General features: G+C 39.6%; 1 protein-coding gene and 1 pseudogene across 3 annotated transcripts in view; one reads left to right on the plus strand and one right to left on the minus strand.

The window, feature by feature from the left end:
- FKBP15 (FKBP prolyl isomerase family member 15) overlaps positions 1–17,708 on the minus strand; it is a 55,406-nt gene that overhangs the window by 15,619 nt on the left and 22,079 nt on the right. For 2 of the 3 annotated variants that reach the window (XM_040481995.1, XM_040481994.1), the window contains exons 8-19: positions 16,891–16,959; positions 15,005–15,151; positions 12,602–12,744; positions 11,779–11,836; positions 9,164–9,271; positions 6,870–6,972; positions 6,279–6,385; positions 4,703–4,817; positions 2,985–3,094; positions 2,586–2,693; positions 2,044–2,138; positions 1,130–1,232 (exon numbers count right to left, since the gene is read on the minus strand). In XM_040481995.1, coding sequence (XP_040337929.1) covers positions 1,130–1,232; positions 2,044–2,138; positions 2,586–2,693; positions 2,985–3,094; positions 4,703–4,817; positions 6,279–6,385; positions 6,870–6,972; positions 9,164–9,271; positions 11,779–11,836; positions 12,602–12,744; positions 15,005–15,151; positions 16,891–16,959 — 1,266 coding nt within the window. The remainder of the gene's footprint in view (positions 1–1,129; positions 1,233–2,043; positions 2,139–2,585; positions 2,694–2,984; positions 3,095–4,702; positions 4,818–6,278; positions 6,386–6,869; positions 6,973–9,163; positions 9,272–11,778; positions 11,837–12,601; positions 12,745–15,004; positions 15,152–16,890; positions 16,960–17,708) is intronic. The other variant, XM_040481996.1, reaches the window with a different exon arrangement.
- LOC121035187 (uncharacterized) lies at positions 17,340–17,461 on the plus strand (annotated as a pseudogene).

Raw genomic sequence — 17,708 nt, forward strand, 5'->3', positions numbered from 1 at the left:
TGGATTAAACAAAGAAAGAAAGGAAAAAGAAAAGAAAAGGAAAGGAAAGGAAAGGAAAGGAAAGGAAAGGAAAGGAAAGAGAAAAGAAAGAGTAAAGGAGAGAAAAAATAAAAGTAGAAGAAGGAGAAGTAATAAAAAGTATGGCAAATGGGAGTGGTGAAGTGACCCCAGTACTATTTGGTGATGCCAATGTCATAGGCTGCTGACCTTGACCCAGGCCAGACAAGTCAGCCACAACAAACAAGGGATGTGGAAAGTAGCAGTGAGGAAGGACCGGGATCAGGATGGAATGGGGCTGTGCTAGGCAAGGCACTGCTCATCAGAGGCTAAGAGGTCGGAGATATTTCTTCCCTGGATACTATAGCTAAGAGAATACAACGAATGAAAAATTACATGAGACGTAAGTAAGGAATCCTCATCATGATCAGCCAATGAGGAAGTGGGTAAACTCCACAAGGTTATCAAATGCATTCAACTCAACTTTTCAAGTTTCCAAGAAACATTCAAATAGAAAATGTAAACCATTTCTTAAACCTGAGGTAACAGACAACGGGGTCAAGGGCTCCCAACTGAGGAATGGTAGCCCAAACAAGGAGGAATCCATGCCGGATAAACAGTACTGCCAGAGCAGAGACAGGAGGAGTGAGCTTCCGAACCAGCCCAGCCCAGCCCAAGGCCCACTAGAGTCTTGCTTATAGCTACTCCAGGAACAGTCAAAATTCCTACTTCTGAACTGACTAAAGCCAAACAGCAGTACTTCAAAATGCTCCAGCAGACGCAGGTGAAGGAACAAAGTAACCAACCTTAAATTTCACCATAGTGTTTGTTACGTGGCATAAGAATTTTCTGTTGTGTCAACAGAATAAATTTCGTTTTCTAATAAATGATGTAATCCTCACCTTAATCAAATTACTAAGATCAAGGATAGTTTTTGAGTCAACCCATTGCAAAGCATATTATAAAACGGAAGTCTGGATGGTGGATATACTAAAATCTGTTGGATGCTTTCTAGTTCTTTTCCCAATGATGGCAAAAACTTTTGTTGAAAAGTAGATAGTTAAGTCCGTACACAAGACCACTCCTGAGCTCCACACATCCTGATGGGCTTTCCTCTCCCTTGTTACTTTACCTTCTCTTGTTCAGCATGCAATGCTCTTGCCTGTGTGTTTTCTGTGGCTGTCTGAAGCGAGTTGTTCCTCTTCTCCATCATCAGGTTACTCTGCTCAACATACCTATGAAATAGGGGAAAAGACATTTATCGAGCACCGAATGTATATCGGGCACAATCAGTGCTCACAACATTGCTCTACACTTCAAAAAACAATCTGAAAGCACTTTTGTTTTCCTTAGGTCTGCAGTAATCAAGTTTGGAGGTAAGAACCAGGGCTGGAGGTATTGCCTTGCATAATGAAGAGAAGAGGAATTGGAAGCATGTATGGTGAGGGGGAATGAAAGAGAAAAGAGGGAGGAAGAAAAGAAAGCCCTTATCCCCCCCAAATCCCCCCACAAGTGGGAATCAAGAGACCCTAGAAAAGAGAAATATGGAAGAATGATTCTTTAAGTGAAATGCTATATGCTGTGACATGTTCCCCTGACCAGCCCCCTAATATCTTCAGAAGGATCTAGAAAAATTACACAATGTTTGGGCTTTATATGGAAATCAGTGAAGTTCTCATTGATGAAATAGAGTCAGCCCACACAAAAGAGAGAAGAGTTGACAGTATTCCTAAGGGTTTTCTACATATTAACACCATTTTTACAGATGAGAAAACTATGGCCAAGAGGAATAAATAAATACACAAAGCCACATAACAAAAGAGGAGCAGAGCTTGGATTCAAACACAGGTTTGCCTTATATGACAGCCTACTGTGCTCCTTCTACCAAAATGCCTCTCAGAAAACAAACAGTAATTCACATGACAGGCAGGAAACAAATAGCAGAAGTACACATAAACTACACTAAACAAACATGCTTATCTAACTTGGGCATTTACAAATGAAACCCTCTGTCCATCCTAGCCAGTGCCCCGTACCTGTCATTACCTCTGATTTCGTTCAATTAGTTCACTAATCTTGTCATTCTGTTCTTCTATGCGACTACTCTTTTCGAGGATCTCTTGTTTCAATCTTTCATTTTCCTAAATTCAAAATATATAATGTATAACTTGAGTTTTTAAGAGAAAAGTGCCAGAAATATAAGGGAATCAGCTTGAACTGACAGGTAACACTGTTATAAAATTTGAGATTAAAAAACTAGAACTTATGTCCACACAGATATAATATTTAAAACATCGAACCATACCTGATGAATACAAATCACTATGCCCAATAGATTAAACATATACATGGACATAAAATGAAGCAAAACACCAAACTACAGTCTAAAAAAAAGTTTTCTTGGACTTTATATTGATGAGGCACTTGGACTCAAATTAGGACATAATGGATTTTCCAGAATTTCCCAACTCAGTGCAGCATTTATCACAAGCTCTCTATCTGTGCTGCAGAGGTTTTAAAGCATAGTGCATCCTGAAAGAGAAGGGGGCAAGACCCGCAGGCTGTGTTCTCTTCTTGATCCCTCTCACCTGAATAATTCGTTGGATGTTGCCCATAATCATGCTGGTTTCCATTGTAACCGACATGCTGGGAAGCAGCAGGGAATTGCCAGCACTGTGCTTCTGTAACTCTTCAACCTACAAAAGGGGGAAGGAAGGACTTTGTGAGAAATTTTTAAATGAAGAAATAAAACTTACCCAAGATCTGACCACTTTTTTGAAGAGTTTCTGAGACAATCTTGAACATAAGCTAGTTTTCTTCTGCCACCTGGATTCCAAAATAAAAACTAACCTTCTAGGAAAATAACTACTAACTACTAGGAATACAGGAAACCAAGGAAGAGTTTACCTGTAGTCTTGGTTGCTCCCTATTTGCACCCCCTGTTCATTCCCCTACTTTCAACACAGCCACAACCCTGACTCAGTCACCTTGGTCATGAGATGATCCATTTTATCAGCCACTTTGCTGACTGCCATTCGAATTTCAGTGTTATGTTGCCGGGCTTCAGTCATGAGAAACGAAGCCATGTCACTGGATCCTAAACAGACATAAGCCAAAAAGAACCTAATGAAACTGGAGCAGAGGAGACTGTATGAGGAAAAACCAACAGCTCTTGCAGCAGAGGAAAGAAAGAAATTAACATCTCAAAAATACTGGGAAATGCTGTAGGCGATTCACACTGTCAGGAGAAGATATAGAGAACACAGAGGAAAAGGGCTCCAAAGCTAATAGTAAGCTATGCTCCTGCAAAATGCATTGAGGGAGACAGTCTGGTCCAAGGGCACAAGGATGCCCACTCTGGTCTGCCATAGCACTGACAGCTCAGATTACTTCTCCACTCATCCAAGTGCATGCCAGGCATCGTACCAGGTACCGGGGATTCAGCAACGAATGAAACCTGGTTCTGCCCTTGGCGAGCTCACAGTCTGGTGGGGAGACTCGCATGAAAACAGATTATTACAACAGAGTGTTTTAAGTGCAAGAGATGGACCATGTACAAGGTACAAAAGGAGCACAGAGAAAAGCAAAGATTAACTCTTTGGTGACACATATACGCAGTTCTGTGTGTGGGAGGAGAGAAGGTAGGGATGTTAACAAGCAGGGAACATTTCACAGAGAAGAGATTAGATGGTTTCCCAGATGGAGAAGGGGCAGGGCTCCAGACACAGTAGCATCCATGAAACCCTTACCACTCCGGGACCATAAATTATGTTGCAGGATATGCTGTCTTCTTCTTACCGCTGTCCTAAGACAAGCTGCGGAATAAGAAGGTAGGATAGCATTCCAGCTATTTACGTTTTAGTTTGTGTTGGTTTTTAAACATAAAATGTACATTTCATTTTCTTTCGTTTTTTAATACAAAATTTACATTTTATTTTTTATACCAATGAGTTTTTTATAGACACTTGTACATGCATGAAAGATACCTGTAAGTTACCCAAGTAACTGTTAACAACAGTTTCCCATGGTCAGGGATATTAATGATGGAGATCAGGAAGTTTTTACTTTATACTCTTGTGTTGACTTTTTTATCAGAGCTTATTATTTTCATAATTTAAAAATGGTAACAAAGTAGCTTCCATTTGAGATACTGAATACCCCCAGTCACCATGCTTTCTCACAATTTTCCCCAACATGTTATTCTCTTACAGTTTTCTATAAACTCTACAGAACCACTCTGACAGAGCAATGTAAAAGGGCTAGCAGGAGAAAATGCAAAAACAAAACAGAAAGTGGGCATGACAGGTTTTTTGCGGATGATGGAAACGTTCTAAAATTGGACTGCCGAGAAGGTTGCACAACTCTGTGATTTTACTGAAAAAAATCCTTGATTTATGTGACAGAGAGAGAGAGAGAGAGCAGGGGAAGGGTGGAGAGAAAGGGAGACACAGAATCTGAAGCAGGCTCCAGGCTCTGAGCTGTCAGCACAGAGCCCGACGCGGGGCCTGAACCCACAAGCGGTGAGATCATGACCTGAGCCAAAGTCAGGACGCTTAACCCACTGAGCCTCCCAGGCACCCCTCTCAAGAAAGCTATTTAAAAAAAAAAAAAAAATGGAAGAAATCTATTGGAGTGAATATGAAAACGGGCTGGCGGCAGGGGGAAGGGGAGCAGAAGATGAGAAACCATGGGGTCCGCTCCCTACCTTGAAAATGGGGAGACTGAGAGAGCGGTGTGGGGTACAGGGGCCGCGCAGGCTGCAGCTGGGAGGTGACGGCTGACGCGTGGGGATAAGCGTAGGCTTGCATACCTGCATAGGGCTGAGAAAATGCCAAGTTATGGCCAGTTTATAAAACATTCACGTCTTTCTTTTCTGCTTAATCTGTCTTTGATGGCATAAAGAGATTAAGCTGAAAGGAGACACAACCTTGTTAAGGGTGGAGACAGAGTAGATCAAGTTCGGTACTGGGTAGGCACTGCAGCAGGAGAGTGATCTGTGTCATCCAGTGGTGCGTGATCACTAAAGTCCTGTCCAGAAAGTGAGGGAAGTGTGTCTCAGGTCACTCCCAAGTCCTCTGGCAGTATGATTTAATTAAGTAGGGATTCATCTCCCAGCCACTGGGCCTACTGATGGTCTAAGAAATTTTTAAACTAAAGAAACATGGCTGAGGCTCCACTGGGGTCACAGGACAGGTATTCATTGAGATTTCAAAGTAAATCCACCAGTCTCCAAAGGATGACTCTTCCCTGCTAGATTCAGATGCTCTTGTGACCAAGAGCTTTCATTTTCTCCTGAACTGTGGTCCCTTCAACTATAAAATGAAAATAATAACTCCACTCAGGGTGGTTGTGTAGACTAGACGAAGTGATATATATGTAAAGTTCCTAACAGCTGGTAAGTTAAGTGCCTGGCAGATAGGAAATGCTCAATAAACAGTAGCTTTCATTTAAATGATGATGGTTATTCTTCTTTGAGTTAAGGAAATCCAGCTCATTTCCAGGGATAGATAAACTACCTACCTAGCCATTATTAACAAAAACAAACAAAAAACTCAGGCTATAGGATAGTAATTGTCCACTTGGCAGTGGGGAGAGGGCAAGTTGGGCCTTTATTTCACTCTTGACATACCCTGTCCCACCAATGGGGCCTAGCTCACCAGCCATCACTCCTACCCTTCCACTATGGATCACCAAGGAAGTGAGGCCCTCTTATTACTGGGGGTATGTTTTATCCACCAAATATGTCAAGGCAGTAAAAAGAATCCACTGTCCTGGCAAATGTCAGCAGAGGAGACAGACTGCTGTCACTGCCTTCTGTGAAACAGAATAAAACTTACTTTAGGAGATCTCTTTTGGAAGATAACTAGAGAAAGAGTCTCCATAGAGACTCCACCCTCAACCTACAACAGTTCTGCTAAGTACAATGCAAAATGTTAGCCTATCAGCTGCTAGATAGAAAAGAACACAGAGGACTTGAATACGCCCTTCAAGGAGACATGTGCAAAGGAAAGAAAACAAACACTGACTGGGCCTTTACCATGTGCCAGGCCTTGTACCGGGTGCTTTGCCTGTTCTCACATTTCTGCTTTACAACAAGCTGTAAGGTAGGTGATCCTTTGTCTGGTTTAGAGATAAGATAGTGGCGGTTCAGGAAGGGGGAGAGTGATAAATTCTGATGTGGGGAATCGCTACGGTACAATCTGTGCAGGAAGGTGAAAAGACACTGACAAGAACCTAGTAAGTTACAGCTTATAACTGATGTGGTTTAAAAACCTTGTTACCTGAAAGGACTGGGCATTTCCAGACACAGCTGAGTGGGAATCGAGAGATGCAACTTGCATTAAGGCAGCAGAGGGTGCCTGGAGTCCAGAAACAGATGGCTGAGGTGCTAAGATAAAGCAGAAAGTTTTCACCATTATCCATCCTGCCCTCCTTGGCAGAAGTCTGGCCTAGAACTTTACATACTACAACACGCTCCGGACTTGACCACTGTCCTCATCTACTCTCCTGAAACCAACTCTACTGGAATCTCAGCAACGGGCTGGCACAAGGAACCTGGGGGTCTCGGGCACATGTGACTCAGACCTATGGTCCCATCAGCTGACGGGAAGTACAGAATTACACGCAGGGGGGTGTCTCCTTAGCTGAGTGCACACTTCCGAAACTGGCAATATCCCACAGCGGGAGACACAGCAGGCAGACCAAATCCATCTCCAGGGCTGAAAACGCCCCACCCAGGGACAAACTGACAAGTTTTACACTCTAAGCCGGTTCTCAATACTAAAACAATGCAGCCTAACAATGTAAGGAACAGGGATGATAACTCTGGTGCTGACTTAATTCAAGGCCACAGAGCCAGAGAGGTTCCTTACCTTGTGAGGTCATCTGTGGTAGCACAGGATGTGCTGGCTGGAGAGAGGGCTGCATGGATGGAGTTGCCACCGGCTGTCCAGCTCCTCGCACAGTGTTCACTTCCTGAAACAGGAACAAACATTTTGGTTACTATGTATTGGGTCCTTAAATGAAGACTGAGGCTGATCGTCTACCCTAAACCTGCTTACCCCCAGTGTTTTTAGGCAAAGAAGAGGAAGGAAAGGCAAGAGTTTAGGGTGTGGGCTGTGGGAGATCCCTTCCCCCTATAAATCATACCAAGTAATTAAATAGAGTTAATTTCTTCAAACATTCTAAGTTGTTGATATTTTAGGGACTAAAGCAGCTGTAGTGACCGCTCTCCAGAATGTACCATTTTCCAGGCGAGCAGTTACCTTAAAATTGACCTAGTGTGTTCCTAGAGAACAGGGTTCTCTTGCAAGGAAACCCAGGGAACAGTATAGCCTCTCCTCTTCTGCCAAATAATCCCCACAGACCTCAAGGTACTCACTTAAAATCAGACAGATTGGGTTCACTGAGTCTCTTTTTAGAGTGTTTTCCCCCATTCTTTCTTTTCATAAAAATCAAAGCAATGTTGGTCTCTACTATAATTCCACACAAAATTATCTTCTGAACATTTGCCCAATTCGTACAAGGAAAAGACAAACTTGGGGCACAAAATATGGTGACTATGATCTGCTATCTTACAGTTCGAAGGCTGAAATCTCTTTGACATTCTTTTACTTTAGAACTTCCCCTTATCCCCTCATATTCTCAAAAATGTATTATGCATTTCTGGAAAAGTATGACAGTTTACATCACTGCAGCTCTAATCCACCTAAATGTCTAACAACAGAATGAAAGGAATTTAAAAAATAGAGCTAACAGAACACTGAGTTGCCTTTGAAGAAAACAATGCTTTATTTATTTATGTTAATTATATTATTTACAGTGAGTACCTATAACAAGAGGCCCCAGAAATCCTATCCTCCTTTAAAACATTAAATCTACTGAGAGCCTGGGGCACCAGGGTGGCTCAGTTGGTTAAGCAACAAACCCTTAATTTCGGCTCAGGTCATGATCTCATAGTTCATGAGTTTGGGCCCCATGTGGGGCTTTGTGCTGACAGCATGGAGCCTGCTTGAGATACTCTCTCTGCCCCTCCTGTGTGCCTTCTTTCTCAAAAATAAAGAAAGAAACTTAAAAAAAAAAAAAACTCTTAAAAAAATTTGAACTTCAAAACTACTTAGAGCTTTGCCAGGAAGAAATAAAACAAAATGAAGAAAAATAAAGCCTATTTTGGAAAATTTTTTCAAGAGCATCACCTTTGCTTTGTTTTATATGAAAGTCAAAGAATCCTAAAAATCAATCTGTTATGTGTTTCAGTTCAACTGAGAGAGGATGATTTTATTCAATAAGGACCTGACCAACAGGAAAAGAGCTAAGTTAGAACTAAGCTACTTTCATATCATACACCAAATTCCAGGTGGATAAAAATTTTAGATCAAAATATGAAATAATACTTTTAGAAAACACATGTGATGTTTATAATATCTGAAAATGAGAAAGCTTTCTAAACATAATGTCAAAACATAATGTCAAAGCATAATGTCAAAAGCAAAAGACATAGGGAAAAAACTGATACAATTCATTGCAATAAAATTCTTGAAATTCAGGGGTGCCTGGGTGGCTCAATTGGTTAAGCGTCCGGTCTTGGCCCAGGTCATGATCTCTGCTGTCAGCACAGAGCCCACTTCGGATCCTCCAACCCCCCCACCCCCGCCCCGCCTCTGCTCCTTCCCTGCTCACTTTCTCAAAAGCAATAAATAAAAAAATTTTAAAAAATCTTTTTAACTTCAAAACAACCACACCATATACAAAGCCAAAAGACAAAACAGTGTGATCCTCAGCAAAAGGTAATGTCAGTGGGAACACCAACATGTCCGAAGAGAATCTAGACATTCAATCAACCAATAGGAATTGAGCATCTTTCATGGTTTGGGCACCATGCTGCCTCAAGCGTGGTTTTTACTGACAATAGAGATTCTAGAAGAAGGCTAAACTGACTACTTAAAACTTGCCTGTTCTTGTGGCAGATGTAGGAGATTGCTTCCATTTCTGAGGGGAAGTACTAATCACAGTGGAAACACATGTACCAATACTAACATGCATCGTTTTGAATATAAGCTCTCCACATGATTCTGGGTTACAGGCAGAAAAAGTAATAATTTTAACCAAAAGAACACAAGGTAGAAATATTAGCACTATTCATTCTAACAGAGCCAGGGGGTCATACCTCAATTTCTGAATCATTGGAATCCAGCTGTGGTGGAAGGATGGGCAGCATGGGCTGGCCCATTTTAGCCATCCGAGAGATCAACTTGGCTTTGACTGTATCAGGATTCTAAAAAGAGAAGAGAGTCACAAAAGTCACTATAATCAAGGCTCACTACTTTAGTCTTATGTCTTTGGCTCTTAAATCAAATCCTTCAGTAAGCCCCCCTGCCATGTTGATTTGAAACTATTTCTTCTACAAAATAAGAATTAAATATTTCTTGCCAAAGAAAGCACACACGGGTCACAATTAATAACAGCAGTAAAAAATAATGCCCTGTAAGTTGGAATGAACACAGGGGTTCCACATGTATTACCTCATTTCAATCAAGTCTCCCACCAGGCGTAATTCTTCTCATTTTACAGGTGAAAAACTACATACAGATCAAGGGAAAGAGGCATTGTAGATGACAGTACCCTCTGAAAACCCTGGGAGAAATTCAGCAAATAGATGTTCAGAAAAGATTTGGGGAAAGAAGGAAACAGGAGCTCTTTGTTCCAAATTCAGGTTCATATAACTCTGACTTGGCATTGACTACACACTAGTCCCTGTGCTAGAAGCCTCTATATCTGTTCAAGTGCAGCCTTCAGAGTGGAGAGTACATACCCTGAGGGTATATATGATGATCTACTGGGCATAAAAAGAAATGACCATAACCTCTATTTTTGGATTATTTTAAGCGGTTATAAACATAAGATATTAAACTTATTTATTACAGGGATGGACAGTACTTTACACAATTTGTAAACAGATATATATTAGGCGCATGTTCTCATTTTTTTAACTGATCAGAGGGACATAATCAAAGAAAGCTGGGTCCATCAAAAGAGGACTAGATATACCATAACCACACAGTGGCATACCCCGATCTAGAGATAAAAAAAGAACGAGGAAGCTTTCAGTATACTAACACGGAAAGATACTGTTAAATATACCATAATGTAAAAAGCATGGAGGACAACACATATACTATGCCATTTTTTGTGAAAGGATGGAAAAATAGAATATACATTCCTATTTGTTTGCATCTGCATTAAAAACATTAAAAGAATATATATGAAACTAATAAAAGCATTTACCTAAAAGGAGAGGGAGATGGGATGGGGTAGATGGAGCTAGGGGCAGGAGTGAAACTTTGCAACGTATATCTTCTTATATTGTTTTGATCATTATCAAAACATATGAATGTAATCACCTATTCAAAACAAAAAATAAAAACTTAAATGTAAAAAGAAAGAAGAAGATGGTGAGTTTTGCCTCAATTAAAAAAAAAAACAAAAAACTATTGGGGCGCTTGGGTGGCTCAGTCAGTTGAGTGTCTGACTTCGGCTCAGGTCATGATCTCACAGTTTGTGAGTTCGAGCCCCGCGTCGGGCTCTGTGCTGACAGCTCAGAGCCTGGAGCCTGCTTCGGATTCTGTCTCCTTCATTCTCTGCCCCTCCCCACTTGTGGCCTGTCTCTCTCTCAAAAATAAATAAATGTAAAAAGAAAAAACAAACAAAAAAAAACAACTGTAAAAGACAAAAGAAAATTTTTAAAAAGTTTGAAGACCAAGTGTCTACTGGAAGTTACTGAAGCTTAGAAACGGTGACAACAATAGCTCTGCCTAGAAAGTACCAGAGAACCCACACTAAATAATTTTCGTGACCGTTTGAAGATCCGAGGTTATCATTGTTTTTCAATTTTCTTAATTCTCTGGCTTCAAGTTTTGGGGTTCTGGAGATCACTCGTTATACATACCAAATCAATTATTTGTTTAATAATTCCTGCTTTGGGCTGATTATAAACAAGTAAACCAGGGCTAGAGAGAAATTAATCATCAGTTTCACTCCACGCAATTATCTTGTTTCCCAGCATGGAGGCGAAGGCCCCAGGGCTTTCATCTCATCCTCATGCGGCAAACTCAGATGCCTTCACCGACCAGGCAGGGCAGCAGTCAAGAACAGTGTTCATGCTCCCAAAGGCTTTCAAATCCAAATTCTACTACAACCGTATGCTAGTCTTCTCATCTTGCAGTCAGAGAAACACAGAGGCCCAGTGACTGCCTCAAAGTCAACTAGTTGGTGAATTAGTGCAGGATTCGTCTAAGACAATGAAAGCGTGAAGCCACACAGTGTTAGCAGTAATCATGATAATAACAAGAGCTAATGTTAAGTGAATGCTTACAGTATGCCATACACAATGCTAACACCTCCACAGACATTATTTTATTTAAACTTCATAAAAATCTCTTAAGTATAAAGTGAAGGCATACTTTATGTAGGCTCTGAGCTTAGTGCTTTACAAACAGATCACAAGAACACTTTAAAGGAACTATGAGAATTATATCCACTTTAATAATGAAGAAGCTGAGGACCAGAAGTTAGATAATTTTCTCAAGGCCACAAGTTTACCAGAATAAAGATCTGAACACAGGTCTGTCCTTGTAGAAGCCCAAGCTAATTTATACTAATTTCCAAGGAAGGGGAAATTAATAAAATAGTGAACTTTTTTTTTTTTTTTTGGTCTATCCTACCCTAGGCACATGAAACCTTTTCAGCAGACTTGGGGTGAGGGAGACAGACTTGCATACTCACTGTATTTACTGTCAGCTGTTCATTGAGGGAGTTAGATTTGATACGAAGAGCCGGCTCCCTGAAAGTAACACATATGCTAAGATAAAAAAAAAAAATCCCAAATCCATAATCTTAAGTCTCAATCATGCTGGATAAGCAAACTGTTTTCGAAAACATTTGTCAATTCACTTGCTGTGAAAGAGAATTTTAATCATTCTTCGGTTTGCACAATCTCTGAAAGTTGTTGAAAATGACTAATTTTCCATTCAAATTTTTTTGATTATTTCCATTTTTTTCCCCTTGAGTATGTGCTTTATGTTTATGCCTTTTACCCAATTTTCTTCCAGGGTCTGGCAGGTATTCATATACATGAGTTAGTGGTTTAAAAGACTGTGAGTATTAATCAATTCTTTGTCAGAAAAATCTTCAAGCAAATATTTTCCCCACTTCCCTCATCTCATTTTCTCCCAATTATTTAAAATTATTTTAGGGGCGCCTGGGTGGCTCAGTCGGTTAAGCGGCCGACTTTGGCTCAGGTCACGATCTCGCGTTCCATGGGTTCGAGCCCCGCGTCGGGCTCTGGGCTGATGGCTCAGAGCCTGGAGCCTGCTTCCGATTCTGTGTCTCCCTCTCTCTCTGCCCCTCCCCCGTTCATGCTCTGTCTCTCTCTGTCTCAAAAATAAACAAAATGTTAAAAAAAAATTTTTTTTTTAAAGTATAAAAAAATAAATAAATAAAAAATAAATAAAATTATTTTAGTTTGCAACTACACCTTATTTCTTAACCCCTCTACGGATCGCTTCTATGGACAATAAAAAAGCATGATACAACCTCAGGATCTTACCCTGATTTGAAAGGCACCGATGTAGGTGGTGATACAACAGGGTCAGCAGAGAGGCTGTCCGCACCTGGTATGGGAGAAGGGGCGGCGGAATCGCGGGAGCTAACGCTGTGCCCATCAGAGCCAGAATCTCTGGCAAACTTGACCTGGGAAGAAAGAGATCAACCACAGGTGGAACAGGCTACAAAAAAAGAGATCCTGCCTCCTCTGCCCTCCTTTCTTTTACTTATTCTTCACTACACAAGTCATTACCTGTTCCCTTGTAGCAAATCAGAAAATGTAGATAAGCCAATCATCATCATCATCCGTAATCCAACCACGACACAATAACACTGCTAGAGTCTGTGCAGTGTTTCACATCTATGTGTTTGTATATTTTTTACAAAAAAGGGACCATATTGTTTTGAAACCTGCTTTGCTCACTCAGTAATACATTTCCATGTTACTAAATTACCAATCTACAACATCATTTTTAACTACTGAAGAGTATGTCTAACTTCAAGGGTCATACCCATACCTGCTATCATCTACAGGAAAAAGTCTCTAAAAGACTATGGAAACCGAAGTCTTAAATATGTTGCTACAAAATTTATTTCACCAATTCCTAGTTGTTAGACATCCAGTTCATTTCTAATTTCCCTGTCACATCATAAACAATACTTCTATGAATGACTTTTTATCTATATCTTTGCACATAACCTTTCCCAAAGTATAAATTCCCAGAAGTTAAACAGTTGGAGAAAAGGTATGTTCATTTTTAAGGCTTTTGGTATACACCACTACATTTCACACCACAAAGGGTGAACTCCTCTCTCTCTACTCCACAAGTAGTGTGTAATGTTCTCTTGATGCTCATCACACTGGTTATTATCATTCTGTATCAGCCTGGTCAATTTAATAAGCATGTCAATTTGTAATTCATTGATTATTAGTAATATAGAGTTTTTTTTTCTTATGGTTACAAAATGCCAGTCTTAATGGATTCAAATTGGTTCGCTATCTTTTTTTTTTAAATGTTTATTTATTTTTGAGACAGAGACTGAGAGAGACACAGAGTGTGAGCGGGGAAGGGACAGAGAGAGAGGGAGACACAGAATCCAAAGCAGACACCAGGCTCCGAGCTGTTAGCACAGAGTCCGACGCAGGGCTTGAAATCACGAACTGTGAGATCATGACCTGGGCCGAAGTCAGACGCTTAACCAAACTGAGCCACACAGGTGCCCTGGTTTGTTATCCAAGACCAATCATGACTTCCTCAAAGTCAAAGGAAAACTCAGAATATAAAAGCTGTGGAAAAGGCAGCTCAAAGCACATCAGTAAAAGAAGGCTGGAATGACTCAGCAGAGATAAAGGGTTCAATTAGGAAAGTCGTTGAGAAGAAAAGCATATCATTGGTTGCAGCAGAAAGAACAGCCACAGTGAAGATAATCATAATTTTTATTTTCTATATTATATTTTATAGTCACAAACACTAGCACACCTAACAAACACAATGTAAAAGCAAACAAGGTCTTTTTTTTTTTTTTTTTGGAGGGAGCATTAATTTATTTAACCACAATTTGTTACAAATTTTATTGTAGAAATTCTACATATTCACGACAAAAATTTTGGAGGATGTACAAAAGAAAAGTTTCTGAACTCCATTTCCATTCCCCAGAAAAAGTCACTTTTAATCATTTTTTTTAACATTCCAGAAATTTCCTATGAAGATATGGGCAATATACATGTATCTATCTGTATAGATACAGACATACATATGTACATGTGTATGACTGTGTATATACATTTTTATATATGTTTGTTCATAAATATTTTATATATTTACATACACATGCATACACGAGATCATACTATCCATACTAATTTGCAACTTGCTTTTTTCACTTAACAACAGATTTTGCATATTCTGTAAGAAATGCATAAAAGTCCACTCCATGAAAAACCATAACTTACCAGTTGCTTAATGATGGATATCTAAGTTATTTCCAGTTTTTACTATTATAAACAACATGGCAGAGAGAGGAAGCTAAGTATCTCTACCTATGTACAGATATCTTTGCATTATTATGTAAACATAGAGACAAAATAAATTAAATTTGTAGCCATGGAAATACTAAAGCAAAAATCACGTACATTGGATAGGAACCACTATTTTACAGACAGAGTAAAAAAGTTAGTGTAGAGAACTGACTTGTTCAGTCACTACCTCTTCTAGACTCAACAGAGCACCAGGAAGGACATAAACCTTGGTCTTTAGATTCCAAAGCTGTAGCTCTTTCCAACTATACCATTTCTTTAAAAAATAAAAAATAAAATAAAAAGTCTTTGAACTTGTTTTTCAAACACATTTATTCATTTTACTTAATGGCAAAAAGGACTCATCAAACACAAAACAATTTCACTCACCCGCCTCATCTCCACCTCGTACACCAGGATTGAGTCTGGCGACTGAGTCCATCCGGTTACCCCTTCAGAGCCGGCAGCACAGGCTGGAGGGATGACAAGCAACCGCTTCCCTCCTTTTTTCATGCCCAGCATCCCATCCTCCCAGGCCTTCAGGAATCAGACAAGAGGAAAAGCTTATCAGACACAAGCCTTCTCATAAGACAAAATGAAGTGCTGGGATTAGGATCCTCTCATCCACACTTTCAGATTTGGACCTCTAAAGATCCTAGAGAGAGATCAACTATTCCCCTTGCCACCCCGCCCCTCACAGGTTATAAGAATATCTAGAATACTGCTTCTATTCACTTGTAAAAGCCAGCATATTTGGGGCTAGATGAAATACGCTTATCTTAGATAATGAGAGAAACTGGAGGAGAGAATGGTATTAAAAGAGAAATAATTTGCAACTATGTGGATGGAACTAGAGGGTATTATGCTAAGCGAAATTAGTCAGTCAGAGAAAGACAAATATATGACTTCACTCATATGAGGACTTTAAGATACAAAGAGATGAAGGAAGCAAAAATAATATAAAAACAGGGAGGGGGACAAAACAGAAGAGACTCATAAATATGGAGAACAAACTGATGGTTGCTAGAGGGGTTGTGGGAGGGGAATGGGCTGAATGGGTAAGGGGCATTAAGGAATCTACTCCTGAAATCATTGTTGCACTATATGCTAACTAACTTGGATGTAAAGTAAAAAATAAATAAATTTTTAAAAAGAGAGAAATAAAAGCTATCATTCATTAAACACATTTTCCAAGTACTCTGGTAACTGCTTTAGTTGGACTGTGTTGTTTAATCCCTAAAATAACCTCATAAGGTTAGAAGCATTATCCCCATTTTACAGATAAGAAAACTGAGGCTTACGGAGGCTTAAGTAACTAACCCTGGATCAAATTATTAGTGAATTGTTAAGCCAAGATGTAACACTAGATCTATCTAGCTTTAAAGGTCAGGCCTTAACTCCTATGATCTATAAGAAAGTCTCCAAAAGATTCTAAGAAAAGGAGAGATAAACAAAGCTATGAAGAAAACCGAAAACCTTTTTGTCACTTGAGTGGCAATGAGTACTTTTACCAATGAGCACTTTGTAACACCTCAACATTCCTGACACAATGATAGCCCACATTTGTAAACTACTCTGAATTTTATAAAACACTTGCACAGTTGGTAAAGAAAAACTTCACAGTATGAACCCAAGTCCTCAGACTCCAATCCCAGTGTTCTGCCTGCTATATCATAGCTGCTCACAATGATTGGAAAATGCTGATTCAAAGCATCTCAGACAGATAAAAATCACCCATTATGATACAATTCTAGAAGAAACAGTTTCACTTCTCTCCCTGTGAGGCTACAAGAAGGACTTAATAATTTCCTCACAGTAACACAATGAAAAAGAAACAGGAATTAAAGAAATGTCCCCATCTTCGCCTGAGTGGCTCAGTTGGTTAAGCATCCGACTTCCGTTCAGGTCATGATCTCACAGTTCATGAGTTCGAGCCCCGCGATAGGCTCTGTGGTGACAGCACGGAGCCTGGAGCCTGCTTTGGATTCTGTGTCTCCCTCTCTCTGCCCCTCGCCAGCTCGTACTCTGTCTCTCTCTCTCAAAATAAACATTAAAAAAAAAAAAATTGTTAAAAAAAAATGTCCCCATCTTCAATATATTCTCATAGGTTAAATTTTCCCATGTAGTTTTCCAGATAACATGGAACTTATTTTTCCTACTTTTTAACCACACCTTTCTGGACTCAATGCACCCAGGCTAGAAATTTCACAAATTTAATCTAAATTAAGCCCACTGAAACTAATACAGTCATACAAAGAACACAGTTAACACTGTACCTTGATGACTTTTCCTGATCCTAATTTCAGGCGAAGCAGCTTATCTTTGTTAGCAGTAGAATCCAAAACCTGCAATTTGATCAAAGTAAATGAGGTCAGCCAATTTCCAAATAAATAAATAAATAAATAAATAAATAAATAAATAAATAAAATAATGTGATAGTCAATATAGATCAGCACAGTATTCCTGGAATAAGGAATGTCAAATACACTGGGCAGGGGCAGGGGTAGGGAGTTCTTAAAAGACCCAAAAAGAAGGGACCACATCATGGCTAAATTGGGACTTGAATGTTCATTTTTTTTGACTTAGTCTAAAGTTCTTTCTATCACATCATACTGCTTTTGAGAGCTTAATGATATTAAAACACAAAAGTCCATTCTATTTCCAGTATCTATTACACACAAAAAACAAAGAAACAATTGTTAGGAAAGTCTAAAAAGAAGTTTTAAGCTTTGTGCAGTTGGCAGTATCATGGCCAATGAGGTTTATCTGAGGTGTGATTATTGCTAATACAAGTTTTAAGACCTAATCCCATCAGAATAAATTCAAGTTTGAAACCAGTATAGAAGGACAAAGACATACACACAAACCATTACCAAAAATGATACTTAGGAGGAAACTGGTTTCCATTCTAAATAGATGAGACCAGGTGGCACCGAACACATTGAACATATTAGCATTTCATGACTATACACCAAAAGCAGTCAGAGCAGAGTCCCTGAAAGATTTCTATTTGCCAAGAGCAGCAATTCACAGCAGTAATGCTTTACATATGAAGAGCCCTCATGCTATTTCAGTTACAAAAGCACTTGCAGGC

Source organism: Herpailurus yagouaroundi, unplaced genomic scaffold, assembly GCF_014898765.1.
Source record: "Herpailurus yagouaroundi ecotype Mexico unplaced genomic scaffold, PumYag 160, whole genome shotgun sequence".
Lineage (NCBI taxonomy): Eukaryota > Metazoa > Chordata > Mammalia > Carnivora > Felidae > Herpailurus > Herpailurus yagouaroundi.